Genomic DNA, 20,937 nt, shown 5'->3' on the forward strand with positions numbered 1-20,937 from the left:
TAGACACACATAATAACTAAAGCTAGTGAACAATCTTAAAGAAGATGGCCAAATTGACAACAATGCGTGCATTGTGTTTTGTTTAAACAAGTTAGAAGGTTACTCCATACCTTTCTCTGTTCTTAATAGGTATTTACTGCTTCTGATTTGTGAGCGAGCTCTGTTCTGACACCTGATTTCAGTCACGCGTCACCTTGTCAGTTGTGGTTGTAATTTATTAGACACACATAATAACTAAAGCTAGTGAACAATCTTAAAGAAGATGGCCAAATTGACAACAATGCGTGCGTTGTGTTTTGTTTAAACAAGTTAGAAGGTTACTCCATTCCTTTCTCTGTTCTAAATAGGTACTGACTATGATTTGTGAGCGAGCTCTGACGTCTGATTTCAGTCACGCGTCACCTTGTCAGTTCTGGTTGTAATTTATTAGACACACATAATAACTAAAGCTAGTGAACAATCTTAGAGAAGATGGCCAAATTGACAACAATGCGTGCATTGTGTTTTGTTTAAACAAGTCAGAAGGTTACTCCATTCCTTTCTCTGTTCTAAATAGGTACTGACTATGATTTGTGAGCGAGCTCTGACGTCTGATTTCAGTCACGCGTCACCTTGTCAGGGGCGGGTGTAATTTATTAGACACTCATATCATCCGGGGCGTTATGAGCCAGTTATTTCTGTCGCTATATTAGGCAAGTTAAGTTAAGGTGGGGTTTAGTTATGAGTAACGTAAGTTCAAGTTTCTAATATCTCAGTAAGAAGTCATTCTATTTGAGGGAAAAGAAAATGTTATGGTTGTAATATTGTTTTAGTTTTATTGTGTTACTTGCAATTTTATTTTTAACCCCCGGCCCAAAAAGAGAGGTGTTATAAGTTTGACGTGTGTATCTGTGTATCTGTCTGTGGCATCGTAGCTCCTAAACTAATGAACCGATTTTAATTTAGTTTTTTTGTTTGAAAGGTGGCTTAATCGAGAGTGTTCTTAGCTTTAATCCAAGAAAATCGGTTTAACCGTTTGAAAGTTATCAGCTCTTTTCTAGTTACTGTAACCTTCACTTGTCGGGGGTGTCATAAATATTTAATTTACACTTGTACAAACTATCTTACAATTTCTCACTAGGTTAATAAATAATTGATAATGTTATAAACTAACATTAATTATTACGATTCCTTGACATTTTTTTTTTCTCAGACTATTTCATAAATTATATTAACGTGTTTATAAACCAATTATTATATTTCACTTAAAACTTAGTAGGTAGCTTCAGCTTTTTTTTGTATTGTAGAGTGTCTAAATTCTAGATAAGAATTTGTACATATAAACTACTATATCATTGAGCTTTTTATTTGTAAGGAGCAGGAATATTGTTTAAAAAAAAAAACTGCAAAGCGTATAATATTTAAACTGCTTTCACTTTGAAGGTACTCCGAACGTAATATATGAAGTCTAAGAGTTATCATTATATTACTAAGTTAAAAGTTGTTATAAGTAGGTACGAGTATTTTCAGCTAAACTGTTAGGTATCCGTAAATCCCCTAACGGATTTAAAACCCCGTGGGAGTTGTTAACCATCGTCTCGTCCTAAATCACTTTCGTTAATTACTTGAAATATCCTCTCTTTAGAAATACTTGCCGTCGCGTCCCGTTATTTATTGTGTCTGAATGTAATAATGTGTTTAAAAGGACTATTTCTTGTGTCCAAACATCTACCTACTAATGTGTTTTTCTCTTATTCATAGCCCATCGGATCGACTGTTATACCCAATCAAAAGTTCCACTGTATTTTTCATTTTACAAGACTTAATTAATCCAAAAATAATGTCAATTGCTTTTAATTCTTTTTAACCCCCGACCCAAAAAGAGGGGTGTTATAAGTTTGGCGAGTGTATCTGAGTATCTATATATCTGTCTGTGGCATCGCAGCTCCTAAACTAATGAACCGATTTTAATTTAGTTTTTTTGTTTGAAAGGTGGCTTGATCGAGAGTGTTCTTAGCTATAATCCAAGAAAGTCGGTTCAGCCGTTTGAAAGTTATCAGCTCTTTTCTAGTTACTCTAACCTTCACTTGTCGGGGGTGTTATGAATTTTTAATTTACACTTGTGATATACCTTAGTTTGGAGTAAGGCACTTGTCTGACCGCCAATGATTAGCGAGAAACGAGTTGGTAAGAAACGAGAAGAGAGTGTGTAGTTGGGATAGTTTTGTTGCTAGGATATAAAGCGAGAGTGCGAGTTTAAAGGGTGATTACTCGCTCATCTAGCTAGGTAGGATTTACTGCACTTTGAAGAACAGCGTCAATTGAGCGAATATTTTGTTATTGAAACCCATCTATCTATACTTTAACATTATAAATGGGAAAGTATGACTGTCTGTCCGACTGCCTGTCTGTCTGTCTGCTACCGTTTCACGGCCCAACAGTTTAACCGATTATAATGAAATTTAGTACACAGTTAGCTTATATCCCGGGGACGGACATAGGCTACTTTTTATCCCAGAAAATTAAGGAGTTTCCACGGGATTACTAATGACCCATCCGCTTGACCGATTTGTATGAGATTTGGTTCCGAGGTAGCTTGCGTCCATGTAATTGACACCCCGGAAAATCAAACAGTTCCTACGGGATCTTTGAAAACCTAATTCCACGCGAACGAATTCGCGGGCATCCTCCAATCACACTAATTTTATAAAAGCGAAAGTTTGTATGTGTGTGTGTGTGTGTATGTTTGTTACGCCTTCACGCAAAAACCACTGGACGGATTTGGCTGAAATTCGGAATGGAGATAGATAGTATCCTGGATTAGCAAATAAGCTACTTTTTATCTCGGAAAATTAAAGAGTTCCCACGGGATTTCGAAAAAACTAAATCCACGCGGACGAAGTCGCAGGCGTCAGTTAGTTTCAAATAAAAAAAACAACATATTAAAGCAAGGTCTTTATTACTGACAAATTGTTAAAAATCCAACACTGAACACCAAAGACAGCAAAGAAGCATATAAATTAGATGTTCCAGAGTAATATCCCAGTTTTCTAGCTCCTTTATCCATTTCCACTAAGCATTCCATGATTTCTTCATTGTTTGGAATGATTTGACTACTCGGTAGGAGGAATCCATATTCGCCTTTATCTCGAAGCTCGAATAGGTAAACTATAGTGGCGTTGCCTATTCCTTTGACCCAGTCAAAGCTGGCTCCTGTTACAGGGTCTGAAACAAAATATTTAAGCTAATTATGCTATGGTACTGGAATTTTTCGCCCTGATTGTCTATAAGGAAGGAATAAAAATAGGAAGTTAAATGTTAAATTAACTGAATGATCAATCATCTCAACTTATCAGCGGCTCCATCTTTTGACAGTCATATTTCAGATTGAATACAGAAGAGAGGAGGAGAGGCCGGGAGGTCGGGTTGTCTGAGTCGGGCTTGCCTGAGGCATCCCCCATGATGATGATGATGAAAGATGATGATAAAGGAGGATGATGATGGAGGAGGATGAGGAGGAGGATGATGGTGGAGGAGTTCCCTCCTTCCCAAAGGGGAAAAGTCCAATCTAACATTGCTAAGTACGGACCTTTTTCCACGAGAAAGGTTACATCATTCATCACGATAGCCTATTACATATAGGCAGAGTCCTCAAACTATTGAAAATATTATGAAGAACTTCCAGGCATGCAGATTTCCTGAAGTCCCTTTACCATTTTGGAGCAAGTGATCTTAATTGCTTAAAAACCTGCATAACTCCAAAATAAATAAATAAATAAACTTTTATTTGAGGCCATTAGACCCATAATTGTGTTAGTATGACAAATAACTTAAACTATGTTAGTAGGTACTTATTTCTAGCTTAACAACTAATTATATAACTAACACTATAACTAAAAAGCCCGAGGGAGGCTCCCTCCCTTGGCGCCTATGTGCCAAAAATTAGAGGTGCGTACCAGAGTCAGAACCCTCCAAATAAAAGGGCAAACTTTTAACCACTAGGCTATCACCGCCTTAACATTTCGAGGCATACTTACATAAAATATCCGCTGAAGTTCCAACCTCGTATTCAGTGCCGTATTTTTGTTTTAACTTCTCCGCACCCCGTATACTGATCTCGTACTGTTAACAGAGTAGATTTATTGGCCATTTGGAGTCAACTCAGCTACATTAAAACACAGTGCATCAATCGTACAGTGGGGCAATGATATCATTCATACAGATGGACTTCGAAAGTATTTTGTATTCATTTTGCGAGGAAAGGCATGTTTTGTAATTTCCCTTATTTTATGTAATTAAAAGGCTGCAGCCTACGTGTCTTAACGAAAGTGAAATTTTCATGCAAATAAATCTATGCGCTACAAATATAATCTCATACAATAAAAAGAAGAGTCATGAATCATTCTATAGCTGACTCATCAACGCCCAGTTCAATCCCTTGCACGCAGAAAGCTGAAATTTTTACAAAGGTTCCCTTTATAATGTAAACTAGGAATAAGGCTGGTCTATGTTCGGTAGTTTCGTATAAAAACTGTATTAGTTGGATTAAATTCCATAATATTTTAAAATATAGTCGTGTCTCTATTAAAATATTTAAATGAACATAGTAATCGCAGTATCCCTGTTTGTTGCTTAAAATTTTCTTACAGTGTAAATAATTTCAATAAAACGCACGTAAATAGAACGACGTAACGTAAGAGTGAATAGGCACATTCTAGGTAAACGCGTCCCATCTTAAACAACATCATCACTTCCCATCAGGTGTGATTGTGGTCAAGCGCTTGCCTATAGTGGAAAAAGAACGTTTTCTACTGTATGATTGCTAAACTGTGGCATGACTGTAGCTATAACAATTGTTAAACTCTGATTCAAGTATACAGTGTGTGGTAAATAAGAAAGCTTAAAGGAATGGTGATTATCTCAAAGGTAAATCAGTTACAGTCTGTTATTTGTACGCGGTTGCTTTGATATCCTTTACGTACTCACTACCTATCTTTTTTCTTTTTCCATTGTATTCAAGATTAAATGCTAAAAGACAAAGCTTTAAATTCACTTCCGACAGACTTTTTCACTTTTGACATCTAGATTAAAAATTTATAACACCCCCGACAAGAGAAGGTTACAGTAACTAGAAAAGAGCTGATAACTTTCAAACGGCTGAACCGGTTTTCTTGCATTATAGCTAAGAACACTTCGATCAAGCCACCTTTCAAACAAAAAAATAAAAATAAAAATCAGTTCATTAGTTTAGGACACAGATAGATACACAGATACACATATCAAACTTATAACACCCCTCTTTTTGGGTCGGGGGTTAAAAAAAAGTTCTGTCTCTGGGATCAAGCTATCTCTGCACAAAATTTCGCCAAAATCGGTTAAGCAAATTAATTAAGATCGAGAAAAGGTAACAAATAGATAGGCACCCTAACAGACAGACAGACATGCATTCGCATTTTGTGTTTGTGGGGATTTGAATTTATAAGAGAGAAAAATCAAGGTTGTTGTTATTATTTTGCAGTTGATCGTTGGTTTGTAGAAAGGGTGAATAAGCCACTTTTCCTTTATTGAATACTTATATTCGCCCTTTCTACTAACCAGTGACAATATAAAGTTACTCAAAACGAGGATTCCAAAAACTCCATAGAACTCATTTAAATTATAAATACCATGAAATCCATACTAATATTATAAATGCGAAAATGTGTCTGTCTGTCTGCTACCTTTTCACGGCCCAACAGTTTAACCGATTCTGACGAAATTTGGTACAAGGTTAGCCTATATCCCGGGGACGGACATAGGCTACTTTTTATCCCAGAAAATCAAAGAGTTCTTACGGGATTCCCAAAAACCCATCCGCTTAAGTGATCTATATGAAATTTGGTACCGAGGTAGATTGCGTCCCTGTAATTGACATAGGCAACTTTTTATCCCGGAAAATCAAACAGTTCCCACGGGATCTTTAAAAACCTAAATCCACGCGGACGAAGTCGCGGGCATCCTCTAGTAGTACCTATATAAATTTTGCTTACCAAATCTCCATAGTTGGGCAAATCCAGAACATTAGTACCAGACAAATGGCTGTAGGGTATTAGAATCATTTGGGAGTAGGAATGGAATGCCAGATAGTACATCAGATTGCCAGCTTCCTTCAACTTCAGAACATAATCAACTATGGCTTTGGTTTCAGGTTCTGATGCAGGAGAGGGTCCAGCGTAGGTTTCGTCACAGGGATTTGATGATGCGCCAATTGCTATAGAATAGAAGAAGAAGAAAACCGAGTGGACAAGTGCGAGTCAAAATCATGAGGGAATAGAGAGAGCACCAATTTTTAATCCATGCTTAAGATTATAAATGCGAAAGTGTGTCTGTCTGTCTGTATGCTACCTATTCACGGCCCAACAATTTAACCGATTTTGGTGAAATTTGGTACAGAGTTAGCTTATATCCCGGAAAATCAAAGAGTTCCAACCGATTTATATGAAAGGTGCAAAGGTAGCTTGTATCCCGGCATCTGAAATAAATAACTTTTTATCCTGGAAAATCAAAGAGTTCCTACGGGATTTTAAAAAAACCTAAATCCACGCGGACGAAGTCGCGGGTATCATATAGTATTATATAAGGAGCTGGTGAACAAAACGGTGTTATTACACTTCGGATCAAAATAGTTTATGGTCCACTCAAGACAATTAATCTGAACTAATTTTTTTCACTCAAGGAAACGCCTAAAACTGTACTCAAATTGAATCCAAAGTTCATAATTTCAATCAACGAATACAAACTTGAACTCGTCAACTAAGCAAAACGGCCTTAAACTGTGTTAAAATTGAGTCCAAAGTTATTTTGATCAAAACGATATAATTACATGAAAATTTTCAGAACCCGTTAACTGTCGTGAACTGTGGTTTTGTTCACCAGCTTGCTAATCGCCATAGTAATTGTAAAAATAAAGATATGTAATAGATATGAAAATACATAAGAATATTATGTATTTTTATATGATTTAGCACAATAAAAGCTTCTAATCAGACATGGTCAGAGCATGGTTCAATAGAAATTCGCCTTAATTTAAATGCATGTGAAGTCGAGTTTATCACTGTATACAATCATTTATAAGCAACCTAGTTAGATTAGATTGTTACAATGTTTATAGGTTACAGCTATCCGATGCACGCGAATTCGTCCTCGTGAAAATTTGTACTTATGAAATTCCGTCATTTTTCAAGTTGTAGCGATAAACAAATGATCTTTAGACAATACTAAGTGTTTTACCTGACTTTTAAAACTTTCATCCCTAAGGGGTTTATGTAGGGAATGAAAGTTTGTATGCCGTCATTTCTTTTTAAATCATATCCATGAAAAGTAATATTTGGACTTTCGGTCAAAAATGAACGCGTTTCAGGATTTTTGGAAATTCTTCGTCACTAATTTTCAAAAATCCTACTTAAGTGAAACCGGGGTGGGTAAGCTACTTTCTATATAAAGAGACTAGTTTACTTGAATAAAATACTTACTGTTCCATAAGAAATCAAAATTCCTGTTCAAGTCTATACCATTACCTAAGTCCCAGTTTCCTGTACAGTTGGGATTGTATAGAAGATTACGATTTTTTCTCCACATACGGTTCTAAAATACGTAAGCAGAAATTACATTTCTATATAATGATCAAAAGTACCTTCAAGATAATGTATTGCGTAATCTTAAGTCTTAATTTGATTAAAATTAGAGCGCAGATAACACATGAGAATTATTACAGACTGATAACGTCTAATATATATTATCTGGACTAAATCTATACATATGTATGATAAAATTGTAGAAAAGTGGTGTCTGTACAATGGAAATATATAAAAAAAAGTAGCAGGGGTTGTTATTATATCGATGCCGAACCCGAAATTGTAATTAATTTTTTTTTTTGTCTGTTTGTCTGTGTGTTTGTGCACGCTAATATCAGAAACGGCTTATTCGATTTAGATACAATTTTCACTAATATATTGTAGTAAGCTTCACTTAACATTTAGTGTTTATTTCATGTCAATCGGTTCATAAATAAAAAAGTTATGTCAATTTAAGGAATCACGGCGAACATAATTCAAAATATTCCCTAAAAGTCACTATTCCACGCGAACGAAGTCGCGGGCACAGCTAGTATTGAAATAAATTACGTTTTGGTAAGTGGCACCTTTTGATACTGGACGATAGATATTGTGAAACTGGACGTAACAGGGCACTGGGTACTTTAGCATACTAGACATTCTAGGAGACTAGACATTGCCAGATATCTAGATTGCTAGATATTGCTAGATATTAAAGTAGGAGGTATGCTACTTACATCCGTAAAAGTGTAAGAGTATCCATCCGGATTTATAACAGGGAAGATATGCCATACAAATGTTTCTGCCATAAATCTAACATCAGGGTCCTTGCTAGTTAAAAACTCTTTGATAATCCACGTAACTGTTGCTGGTGAGATCCATTCTCTGGCATGAATTCCACCTTCAATCATTCCTGTTAGAGAATTGTTACCCCTAGCACCAGCTTTGAAGTCTATTATGACTCCTGTTATATTTCTACCTTCATTAGACCGGCCAATGGTTATAGCGGTTACAATATCAGGATACATTTTTTCTAGCTCATTCAGCCATGTGTGGATTTCGTCTAAATTGTGGTATTGATCCCAGCTGAAAGAGCCGAGTTTGCTGCTTTTTGTTGTATGAGAAGGTTGCATCTGAGCCCGTATTAATCTAAAAAAATCAACACCTTTTAGTTCAGTCTGACTACTTCAATAACCACAAACCCAAAAAGTAAATAAAATTATTATGTACAGTATACAAGTCGAGTTCTATGATAATATTTTTTGGAGCCGGTTAATATAGTTCTATAATATTTTTTAAAGCCGGTGCCAATAAGATGCACTGTCTACTTTTATATTTTTTTGTGACTCCACATTGGCACCAACTCCAAAAAATCTAAAAACTGCTATTTATTTACATGTCTTCTCCAGATATTATTAAACTTGTTACCTATTTTAAAAAAATACTTACTCTTGCACATTAGATATCGCCAAAACTGGTTCTATTTTTACACTTGCCATATACTTTACGAATTCCGTATTCTTGTTTGGTGATACTAAAATTCTAACATCACTGTCTATTTTAACTATATCGGACCAAAAATAATACTCTTCTTTAGGTAAATCTGTTAAAACTTGCACATGTTCAGTTGTTTTTGGCACGATTTTGTACACTTTATAGTTTTCATAACTCTTATAGGCTTCAGTTAGTGTGATTGCAAAAATAAACACTAAAACGGTTATTTTCAAATTCATTTTCTTAGTATGTGATTTTTCGAGTGCAATCATAGGTGTTTCTACATCAAGTAAATATAATCAATAATTTAATCGATTAGTATGTTTCAAATTACGATTTATCTAAATTGCACAATAATAGTAAAGTAAATATTGACGACGATGATAAAATAATCAAAGGTAAAATAACCTTTTTAGGTTAGTTACCCCTCTTCACCGTTTGAGTGCAATCTTTGTAGGCATCATATTGGTGAGTAGGAATTAAAAAATATATACTTTTTTGGAAAAGTATGATAAACTCTTAGATAGTAATTAATTAATAATATTCTTTTAGAAAATTGTACTACGGCATATAGTTTTTTAATTTTTTAAATCACTTTTTAAATGACATTTTTAATTACAATTTACTTTATTGGTTTAATTGGACTTTATTGGTCCAAAAAGTGGTTAAAGTAGGTAAAGCCTGATGACTACACCATTTCATTTCATCAATTTAATATATTATGATAAGAAATGATTGTAATACATAAACTTTTGCAGCTACATAGCACAACAACAAAAAGACACGCCTCTTACGGCGAGTCTTTTTGTTGTTCCTGCCACTAGTAGCTAGTTCATTATTGATTTATTTTAATACTAACCATTAATATAAATATAAATAATGACTAAATTGATTCACAATAAAGTTACAACCTGGCGAGATGCGGGAATAGTTAGAGACATTTAAGTTATGTATTGCGGGATAGAGTCATTTCAGTCTAGGAAACAATATTTTTTTGCAAAATATAACTAAACTGTAACGCGTTTATGTGTGATTAAAGACATTTTAGTCTAGCATTTTCGTTTAAAGACATTTAAGCTATGGAATTTAAGAAAAAAACCTTGTAGCAATAAAAATTAATGCCGCTTAGAGACATTTTAGACTGGCAATGTCAGTTAAATACGTTTAAGTATTGTTATTATATAAACAGGTAGTTACTTAACGACGTTCTTCATATTGCTATATCAAAAACTACAGCAGCTAGGAAAATACCGGTTAGATTGGCCGATAGAAAAAAAAATTCTGAGTAAGATAGTGTTAAAAAGTCAAATTTGACCAAATGTTGGTTAACGACGTTTTAGCTTGAGGAGGGCAGTATTATTACGTAGACATTCGTCAAGAAAGGATTTTTGAAAATTAAATAATTTTAAGTGGATAAAATAAGGGTTTGAATGTAGTCCACGCGGATGAAGTTGTGGGCTTAAACTAGATGAAAGAATAAAAAGTTTTATATAATATGTTTATTTATGTATATTTAAACAATAGCAAACATAATCGCTGCAAATATAAGCAGCGCATTCATTTTAGATATCCCGCTACTAGACACCGAATAGTAACCAATTTTTCTTGTCACTTTATCCATTTCTATCATCGCCGCCATAACTTCTTCGTTGTTAGGAATAATCTGTTCTGGAGGTAAGAGAAAGCCATATTGCCCCAAATCTCTTAACTCAAATAGATGTACGATTGGCACCTTGGCTACTCCTTTGACCCAATCAAAACCGGATCCAGAAACTTCGTCTGAAAATGAATGCAATATAGTATTTTATTAACCCCCGACCCAAAAAAAGTGTTATAAGTTTGCCGTGTGTATCTGTCTGTGGCATCGTAGCTCCTAAACTAATGAACCGATTTTAAATAAGTTTTTTTTTTGGAAAGGTGGCTTGATCGAGAGTGTTAACTATAATCCATGAAAATCGGTTCAGCCGTTTGAAAGTTATCAGCTCTTTTTTAGTAACTGTAACCTTCACTTGTCGGGGGTGTTATTTTTTAATTTACACTTGTAACTGTACTACTTGATTAAGTTTTAAAAGGTTTTAGGACCCTGACTAGGCAGTAGAAGCCCGCTTTATGAAATCACACTAATATTATAAAGGAGAAAGTTTGTATGTGTGTGTGTGTGTGTGTGTATGTTTGTTACTCCTTCACGCAAAAACTACTGGACGGATTGGGCTGAAATTTAGAATGGAGATAGATTATACCCTGGATTAGCACATAGGCTACTTTTTATCCCGGAAAATCAAAGAGTTCCCACGGGAATTTTAAAAAACCTACATCCACGCGAACGAAGTCGCGGGCATCAGCTAGTAGAGTCATATATTAAGCAAAATAAAAACGATGTAAGACATACTTACATAGTATATCGGCAGATGTTCCTACTCTATATGGAATATTGTGCACTTCTGTGAGTTTTTCTGCTCCTTTCATTGCTATTTCAAACTGAAACCAAAATGAATACCTTTAACCTTGCGCAGTGCGCTTGGCCGTTTTTAATTTTATTTTTAGTTCATTAATACTATAAACATAAATTGACAAAGCCGTCAAACCACTATTGTTCCTTGAATATTTGAGACAGTTGAACTAGAATATTACAGTCCATTCATTTCATTTATTTTAATCGTTTGACTGTTTTCACTACAACTTATCCCCTGCCGTTGTGTTGGCACTATTGCTTTGTTTTCTGTATTCCGTAGAATATTATTGTGTGATTTGCAATGGTGCCAACATAATAGCTGAGGACAAGATATAGTGAATGGTCTGTACTTACCAGATCACCGTAATTTGGGACTTCAAGTACGCCAGCTCCAGTAGAATGACTGTATGGTACAAGAATCATTTGTGAATACGAATGGAAAGCCATATAGTAAATAAGTTCCCCTTGTTCTTGTAAATCAATAACATAGTTGGCTATAGCACGTGATTCAGGTTCGGAGAAAGCAGTTTGGCCAGCAAAGGTTTGCGCGCATGGGTTTTGTGATGCTCCTACAGCTGTAATACAAACAGATACAATACAATCCGGGTATCTTTAAAACAAGAGTGGAGAGGCATTAGGCATCTTCTAGGCAAACGCGTCCCATTTTAGGCCACATCTTCATTTCTTATCAAGGTGTGATTGTGGTCTAGCGTGTGCCTAAATAAGGGTTCCATTTCAACCAATTTGGTATGGAACCTTAAAAGATATTAGTAAAGATAAACTTTATTATAGGTACTGCCTTGCTTAGTATAAAAGTCCTATCTGAAAAATGTAAATTCAACAGGAGAGATGTAATATCGTAGATAACAGATATATCATACTTTTATATCATACTTTTTATCATACTTTTTGCATGCTACAGAGTACATTTATTCATACTTTTATATAATATATTGCATTTTCGTTTGTGCGTAAATGCACAGAAATGACTGTTGTGTATGTGTGTTTATGACTTGTAAGACCCTCAGTAGTGTTGCAATTATGCCAATTATGTAAACAGGTTGGAATAGTACTATAGTTAAAATACCTACGCTTAGAAGGGCAGAAGAAAGAGAGGAGGAGCTTCTACTCAAAAACTAGCAATATTATAAAAGATAAGGTGATTGTATAACAAGAGTAAGACCCAAAAGAGTTGCAAGAGTGGCTACAATTGACGACATTAGCAGACATTACGTTAGGTTAGTACCAACCCCTACTGGCATCATCACCGCTTCTAAATGCCATTCAACCAAATATGTCACTCATTTTTCTGCACCTCTTGCGGGATATCTTGTAGACCAAAACCAGGAAATTCTTTTATGAAAATAACTGTTTTAGTTCATGCTTACTAAAAACAATGCAATGATAATAATAGCCTGGTGATAAAATATGGATAAAAATATGATAGCGCTGTTATTGGAGATAGATAAGTCATGGTTATAATTTTTTTTCTTGAAAATGTCGTGTTCAATAAAACTGCCTCAATAATAACAAGAGCAGAAGTCAAATTATTAAAAATTCACATTTATGAATGATAAAGATAAATAAATAATAATCTTACTCATCCAGCGGAAACCGAAGTTTCTATTGAGATCAACGCCATTGCTTAAATCATCACGAATATTAGATGCGGCGCACGACGTAAAGTTCGCTGGATTGCGATTTTTTCTCCACATTCTATCCTAAGAAACAAAAAAACGTTATATTTTATTCAAAGTAAATAAAAGGAAATTACTGAAGCTTCGAGATGTACCTACTACATTGATCAAAAGGTAACGAATCTTTAATAATTTCGAAATTAAAAGCAAAAACTTTAATCAGAAAATGTTTAGTGTTTCTTTGGGTTAAGGTGAAATTCAGATAATATTAAAAATCGGTCAAATGCGGATCGCACTCGCATGCAAAGGGTTCCGTGCAAGAAAATACAATTAAAAAACAAAAATTGTCATGTAACTCTAAATTCACTGTTTTCGGATTTTTCCCTTTACTTGTGCTATAAGACATTGCTACCTGCCTTTCATGATTCCACCATTTCATATTCCTTACTAACCGACTTCAAAAAAAGGAAGAGGTACTCAATTGAGTAAAAAAAAATCCGACAAATTTGTCGGATTTTTTTTTATGCAAGCTAATGATGGGCTTTGACAGACACATAGACAGACAACGAAGTGATCCTATAAGGGGTCCCTTTTCTCTGGAGACGGATGCGGAAACCCTAAAAACGATAAAAGTCTGCGAAAGGACCGTTTTAATTATTTACCACCGGACCAACAAATTTAAACTACATAATAACAATTTTATTTAATTCATACTTACATCAGTTAAGGAATAGACAAAGCCGTCGGGATTTGTTACTGGGAAGATATGCCATACGACATTTTCCGCAAGAAATCTGACATCTTCGTTTTTACTATTCAGAAATTCATTGGCAAGCCAAGTAAGGGTAACTGTAGTAATCCATTCCCTTGCATGTAAAGTACCTTCAAGGATACCCATAACCGGTTTTGCTCTTTTGTGGAAATCAATTTTCATGCCCCTGATGGGTCTATTTTCAACGCTTCTTCCAATGTCAAGAAGAGTGACAACATCGGGATGTTTTAGTGCAGTTTGATTCATCCAATCCTCAACTTCTTCTAAAGAAGGGTAATAGGTCCAGTTGTAATCTAGTACGTTCCGACTAACGCTTTGAGGCCTCTTTATTTGAGCATCTATCAAACTAAAATAAAAAATAAAATAAAAAATATTTCAGAATTTTAAAGAGTAATTTTTTCCTTCCCTAGCATTTTCAGAAATAAAAGTTTATTACATATTTTTTGATAAAACAATTCGTTTATTTCATTTTATTTTTTATTTTTTAACCCCCGACCCAAAAATAGGGGTGTTATAAATTTGACGTGTGTATCTGTCTCTGGCACCGTAGCTCCTAAACTAATGAACCGATTTTGATTAAGTTTTTTTGTTGGAAAGGTGGCTTGATCGAGAGTGTTCTTAGCTATAATCCAAGAAATTCTGTTCAGCCGTTTGAAGATTTTCAGCTCTATTCTAGTTTTCTTATAGAGGTTTTTGTGTCGGGGTTCTTCAAAATTTTAAGTTATTAACTCATATTTTTCTATGATGAAGCTTACCTTTGAACATCGTCCACAGTTTTGGTTGCGTCCAAACCAACACTTTTCATATAGTTTTCAAAATCTTTTTCCTTATTCGCATCCATCATTATCCTAACTTCTCTATCAACTTTAACATAATCGAATAATGTCCAAAATGAATATCCTTCTGTATCTTGTAGTTTCCTAAGAAGTTCTACCTGTTCGTCTGTTTTAGGATGCAGTTTGAATACTTTAAAATTTTTATAACTAACATATTCAGCACTTGTATTTACAACTATGACTAGAAAAATTAAAATAGATATCCTAGGTATCATTGCGTTCGATAACATGGATCGTTCTGAAAGAATCCAACCTATACTAGAACGATTTGAAAATGATAATGATAGAGGAAATATTATGATCTTATCTTTGATATTAATTTGCGTGATTATTATTTTTAAAAAAAAAGGTGGGTTTATCATAATATCTTGATATTGATAGTAAAATATTTGTGATAAGTATAATCATTTGTAAATATTTTGCCAAGGGCGACAAATAGAACTATTTTATTCCTAGCTTACATAAAATTATTGGTTATAACTTTAAAAAGAAGAAAATTAGAATGTTTTTACTACGAGTGTTTCCAAAGATAATTAAATTATAAAACAATATTTGTATGAAAATAATATTTTAAAACCATACAACACAAATTCTAATTTTGATTCAATAAAGACATAATCACACCAAAGACAACAATAACAAAAGAACACACAACGGAATCAGTTCCTGAATACGAATAGTAACCAAGTGATCGCGTAGTTTTATCCATTTCCACTAACGCATCCATGATTTCTAAACTGTTAGGTATAATCTGCTCTGGTGGAAGCAGGAAGCCGTATTGCCCGAGGTCCCTTAGCTCTATTAGAAGGCTAACCGGAATGTTGGTAGCGTTCTTCACCCAATCAAAGCTTGTTCCGCTCATTAGATCTGCAAAGGTTTTAATTTGTAATGCAAGAGGATATTTGGGTAAGTCACATTGGAAATCTATATGATAAAAGAGCATGGATTTGACTCGCTCCAGCAATGCGTGGTGTTGCAGTTGATTGTATTGTCTAAGATTTAAGTTGAGATGTATGTTCGCATGTAGGTTCTCTCCAAAATAAAATATAATTAATTACAAAATATAGGTTACTTACACAATAGGTCCGCTGAAACGCCGACACGATAGCTGGTAGAATGTCTCCTAGAAATGCGTTCTGCACCCCTTATTGCTATCTCGTACTGCGACAATAAAACAAGTATTGATTTAAAGTTTTCAAAAAACCCCGATTGCGGTTTACATTGCAATTTCAGACCGCACATTAAATCACATAAAATTCACCATTTTGAGTTTTTGGACATCTTGGTCTCTTGTAGGGACTTCCACTCACGATGGACTTAGGAAGGCCTATGTCCAGCAGTGGACGCAAACAGGCTGATTGATTGACCGATTGAAATGAAAATTATACAAACCATATCAGCATAATTTTTCGCTAATAAGACATCTTGTCCAGAGACATGGCTGAACGGGATGAGAATCAATTGCTGGTACGAATGGAAGCTAAAGTAGTAAATCATTCTTCCCTGAGCATTCAACCTATCGACATAAGTTGATATAGCCCTCGATTCTGGTTCAGAGAACGGCGCTGGGCCAGCAAATGTGTTTGTGCAAGGGTTATCAGATGCTCCAATGGCTGAAATAGAAAAGTTAAATATTTTAAGGTTCATCATTATCATCTGATGACTGATGTCATCATCGCAGTATTTTATGAATAAGATAGGTACCTATTATTTGTATATCTCTATTTATTTATTTATATTTATTTGTACCAGAAAGTTGTAAGAGTAAAGAGAAAAAGAAAGAAAAATTAATAAAAGAAGAAACTGAACAGGAGTGTATTTTTGACGAATAAGCGAACAAAGTACCTAGTTGTAATATTAGTATTATGAAGTTGTAAGATTCGTACTAAGAAGGTAACAAATAATTTTGAGAATAATTTTGCCACGGATTTCGGAATTGCAACACACTTACTCATCCAAACTGAGTCAAAATTTCTATTGAGATCAATCCCGTTGCTCATGTCATCGCTAACACCAGATGTAGCACAAGAAGTGAAGTTCCTAGTGCTTCTGTTTTTCCTCCACATTCTGTTCTGTAAGAATTAATGAGTTAATTCGTCAAGAAACTGCATGTGCCGTTTGGTAGAGTGAAAATTTCTTGTAAGTTTTTGTGATAATATGATCATCATCAACCTATTGCCAGTTCACTACTGAGAATGTATCTCCTCTTAGATTGAGAAGAGTTTGCCCATAGTCCTACCGATTGGCAGACTCCCACACAGCTTTCTGGATGCAGGTTTCCTCACGATGTTTTTCTTCGCCGTTATAGCAAGTGATATAATCTTAAAACGCATATGGGTTGGCAGACTTTACGCACCTTTGAAAACATCAATCGAGAATTCTCAGGCATGCAAGTAGGTTTCCTCGCGATGCTTTCCCATCATACACTACATACATAATAAAAATTAGGTAATACTTACAGTAGTAAATGTATAGTTATATCCATCAGGATTGACTACAGGGAAGATATGCCATTCAAAATTTTCAGCCAATTCTCTTATTTCACGATCACTACTTGTCAAGAACTCTTTTATAATCCATGTTATTGTTGCTGTTGTAATCCATTCTCTAGCATGAAGAGCACCTTCCAACATTCCAATCAAAGTACTATTCGTCCTTGGTCTATATCTTATTATAATTCCTTTAATATCCTTATCTTCAAATGATTTGCCCATGACAATTGGGGTCACAATTGTCGGATAAGTTTTAACTACTTCATCCAGCCACTGGTTAATGTCATCAATGGTGTAATATTGATTCCAGTTCATACCAAGGAAAGTTTCACTTGATGCTGAACTCCGTTGTGTTGGTATCATTTGTTTGTCTATTGCTCTAAAATTGTAATTAATTAATAATTTAAAAAAAATAAAAAAAATGACTGCCCTGCCAAAAATGACCTAAAAAGACCCTACAGCCACTATCCATAATGATTTTTATCAAAAGTTAGCTAATATTGCTCGAGACGAGCGATGTAACAATTGTAACGATACTCAATACATACAAATCAATTCAGGGAATTAAAAGTTATGGTGGAATAAAGAAACTCACATAATATGTACACCCTGAAAATATTACACTCCTTTTTTTGGCAGTAGTGTTATAAACTTGTTACAAATGCATTTCATCTGTATATACAAATTGATTAACTGACTGACTGACTGGCTGATCAAGCAACCTACAGCTCAAATATATATATGCTACCTGAGACAACTGAGACATTTAGCTGTATAAAAAGGCACGTTGTACTACTGGTGTACTAACTTCGTGAACTGCCTCAACACAGGTTAATGAAATTTTCTGGATTTGTAAGCCAAGATGCTATCTATTTTGTTTATCAAAATAAGTACAAAACTTAATATTTCAATTACTTATCAACAACTTACATAGAATTCTTTAGTTTATTTCTTACCCTTGTAGATCTTTTATGAGTTCCTCCGTTTCCATGCTGGATTTATCAATAAGATCATTAAACCTTTTTCTATTGTCTTTCAGCACCATAATTCTTGCTTCATAATTAATATAAAATTGGTCGTCCCAAAATTCTCCTACTCTTTTCGTCCTTATTTCATCAAGTATAGCAACATCGTCATTTGTTTTGGGCGTTACTTTAAAAACACTATAACCTTCATAGCTTCTCTTTTCTGCAATAGCTACAGTGATAGTTAAAACAGCGAATATTACACTAAAATTCATTATGAATTAAATTATTTGTAGCCAAATTCCATTAACCGAACACATTACAGTAACGATGCCATATTTTATGAATATGGAGCAATCTAATCAGTAATATTCGATAGCGATTATACAGGGTGTAATAAGAACGTTAGCAAAACCTTTATTACAATACTACCTAAATACAATCCAATGCCAATAATTTGCCTTATATTTCTAGCTTTGATGATTTAGTATTTTTCAAACCCGCAATGTATAGCATACAACTCGCGATTAATGCCCCAGCTATCACGAGGCATTGACCCCCGGCATCTATTATGCAACATTCGTTAATCTCTCGCGTCAGTCAGATGTTTTATTTGCAATACATTGCGACTTTTAACAATACAGAATTATTATTCTTCGCATTTTTTCGTGGTAATCCCTAATGATTCAGGACTATCACCTGTATATTTTGTTTATGCTAGCGTTCTGGTTGCACCCTGTATGAATTCCGTAATGTACTTATGTGGCACATGAATTTTTGTTAGCAGCGATAGTAGAAAATAAATTTTGATAAAGGTAGAGTGCAATGTTATTAACACGAAATACCTAGTTGGTGCAAAAAATAACTAATGTATCGTAATAGCTGTAGATAAGGCCAAGATACCCAATCAAAACACAAAATCTTAAAAGATACTCTTTTAATATAATGCAACTGCATTTATTAGTAAACAACTTAACTAAATTTTATTAAGTTACATACATACATATTTTAGGATCGGTTTATTTATTTGTTTAGATAGTATTAAAAACTTGAAACAAAACAAAGGCAACCATTAAAAGGGCGTACATGAGGAAGCGTCTCTTGAAGAAATTTTATTAGTTAAAGTTAACAGGGCTCTCTCCGTCACTTACTCCATACAATCGTGGCCCCAATTTTGAGAAGAACCAGCAAGGAACTCGGCGGTTGCTCTTTTCTACGCTGACGCTACGGAGTTGATGTAGTGAGCGTATGTCCATAGAAATCCGTATACCTACTAAAGAATACTAACCGCACAGGGTGAGGCTGTGCAGGTTGGGTGTCGGGTGGATCTACTGAGCTATGACCTTTAAAAGAATACTAGCTGATGCCCGCGACTTCATTCCCATGGATATAGGGTTTTAAAAATCCCGTGGGAACTCATTGATTTTACGGGATAAAATAATAATAATATGTCCAAATCTGTCCAGTAGTATTTGCGTGAAAGAGTAACAAACATACATACATCCATACATACAAACTTTCGCGTTTATAATATTAGTAGGATTTCGACTTTACTGTCGACCTCAGAGATCCAAGTCGCTAAATTAAGTTTCCCCACTAGGGCGATAAAAACTCCAAAACGTCCTATAATTGCTTTGAAATTGTCATTTCTAATTCATTCATAATTCAAACCACAATTTTATGCTGATTTTATTGCTATTCGTTCAAATTATGCGCCATTTTGTTCCGAATTTATTGCGGCCCCATAATAGACCTATCAAGAATTAATCGTTTGTTCTATGCGTTTATTATACAGGTATCTAAATAATGAGTCTTCTAGAAAATTATATAAGCCTACCTTTAATTGCGTTTAGCATAGCGTAATTGACTTGCTTTATGTTATTTAGTTTACTTTCAGTTCATATTCTGGCGTGAATTGGTGAGAAATGGAATGCATAGCCCTTAGGTACTTATATTTCTTGGACTCAAACCTATATTTGTGAAAGAATCCGGCTTTACTCACGTGTTTAGTCGACGTAAGACACTTCCAGGACCACAAACCAGATTTGATTTCAATTTTTTTTATTTTAGTACTCGCAGATTTGATTTTTTTTAAACTTCTTCATTTATTTATTTTTATTACTGTGATTGTGTAAAATATTGCATGCCGTAAGGCTAAATTTGGCTGTACTTATTATAAGCTTAGATTAAGACCAATGTTATGCATAACCTAAATTTGCAATAAATTGATTAATTGATTGGATTGATTGATTGAAACAAACATTGAGACCACTACTGAGGGGGAAAATATTCAAAATATACTTTCACTAAACCTTAGATAGATAGGTATAATTAAAAACATTACAGAAAATACCATCAACATAAAATCCGTGTTATTTTCACGCTTTTTAGTACCGAAAAGTGCAAATAGAAAAGCGAGATTGTGAAATTTTTTACAAACCTTAAAACCTAGTTGTGAAAATTCTAATAACACTAAACAATGATAAGCCCTTTCATAAATGTTTAGTGTCCATTACGCGGTGATCCCAGATAATAGAGTTATCACATTCCTAGAGACAGTAATGTCCTCACCTTGACTGGTGTAAACGTAGCTGTACGTTTTGTTCGTCAGTATAACTTGACCAGATGGTCTACCACCGTAGTGTAATACCTATCTACAGTGGATCGCTATAACCTCCTAACAAAAATACACAATTGTTAATTTGTATGAATATAGGT

The 20,937-nt window shown here is 34.5% G+C and overlaps 2 protein-coding genes across 2 annotated transcripts; both read right to left on the bottom strand.

The window, feature by feature from the left end:
- Window positions 1-2,919: 2,919 nt before the first annotated feature.
- LOC123874712 (zinc carboxypeptidase-like) lies at window positions 2,920-9,370 on the bottom strand. Its single transcript, XM_045920192.1, has 6 exons — window positions 9,021-9,370; window positions 8,309-8,720; window positions 7,491-7,602; window positions 6,009-6,229; window positions 4,017-4,101; window positions 2,920-3,204 (listed from the first exon to the last, which is right to left on the bottom strand). The coding sequence occupies exons 1-6, from the start codon at window positions 9,335-9,337 to the stop codon at window positions 2,939-2,941; spliced, it is 1,413 nt and encodes a 470-aa protein (XP_045776148.1). The 5' UTR covers window positions 9,338-9,370; the 3' UTR covers window positions 2,920-2,938.
- Window positions 9,371-10,578: 1,208 nt separating this feature from the next.
- LOC123875314 lies at window positions 10,579-18,538 on the bottom strand. Its single transcript, XM_045921066.1, has 12 exons — window positions 18,211-18,538; window positions 17,222-17,633; window positions 16,714-16,834; window positions 16,155-16,375; window positions 15,839-15,923; window positions 15,447-15,629; window positions 14,682-14,937; window positions 13,873-14,272; window positions 13,118-13,238; window positions 11,872-12,092; window positions 11,459-11,543; window positions 10,579-10,844 (listed from the first exon to the last, which is right to left on the bottom strand). Exons 1-12 carry the CDS (start codon window positions 18,492-18,494, stop codon window positions 10,579-10,581), a joined length of 2,655 nt encoding a protein of 884 aa, XP_045777022.1. The 5' UTR covers window positions 18,495-18,538.
- Between the last annotated feature and the right edge of the window lie 2,399 nt (window positions 18,539-20,937).

The sequence above is a fragment of the Maniola jurtina genome, chromosome 19 (assembly GCF_905333055.1).
Source record: "Maniola jurtina chromosome 19, ilManJurt1.1, whole genome shotgun sequence".
Classification (NCBI taxonomy): domain Eukaryota; kingdom Metazoa; phylum Arthropoda; class Insecta; order Lepidoptera; family Nymphalidae; genus Maniola; species Maniola jurtina.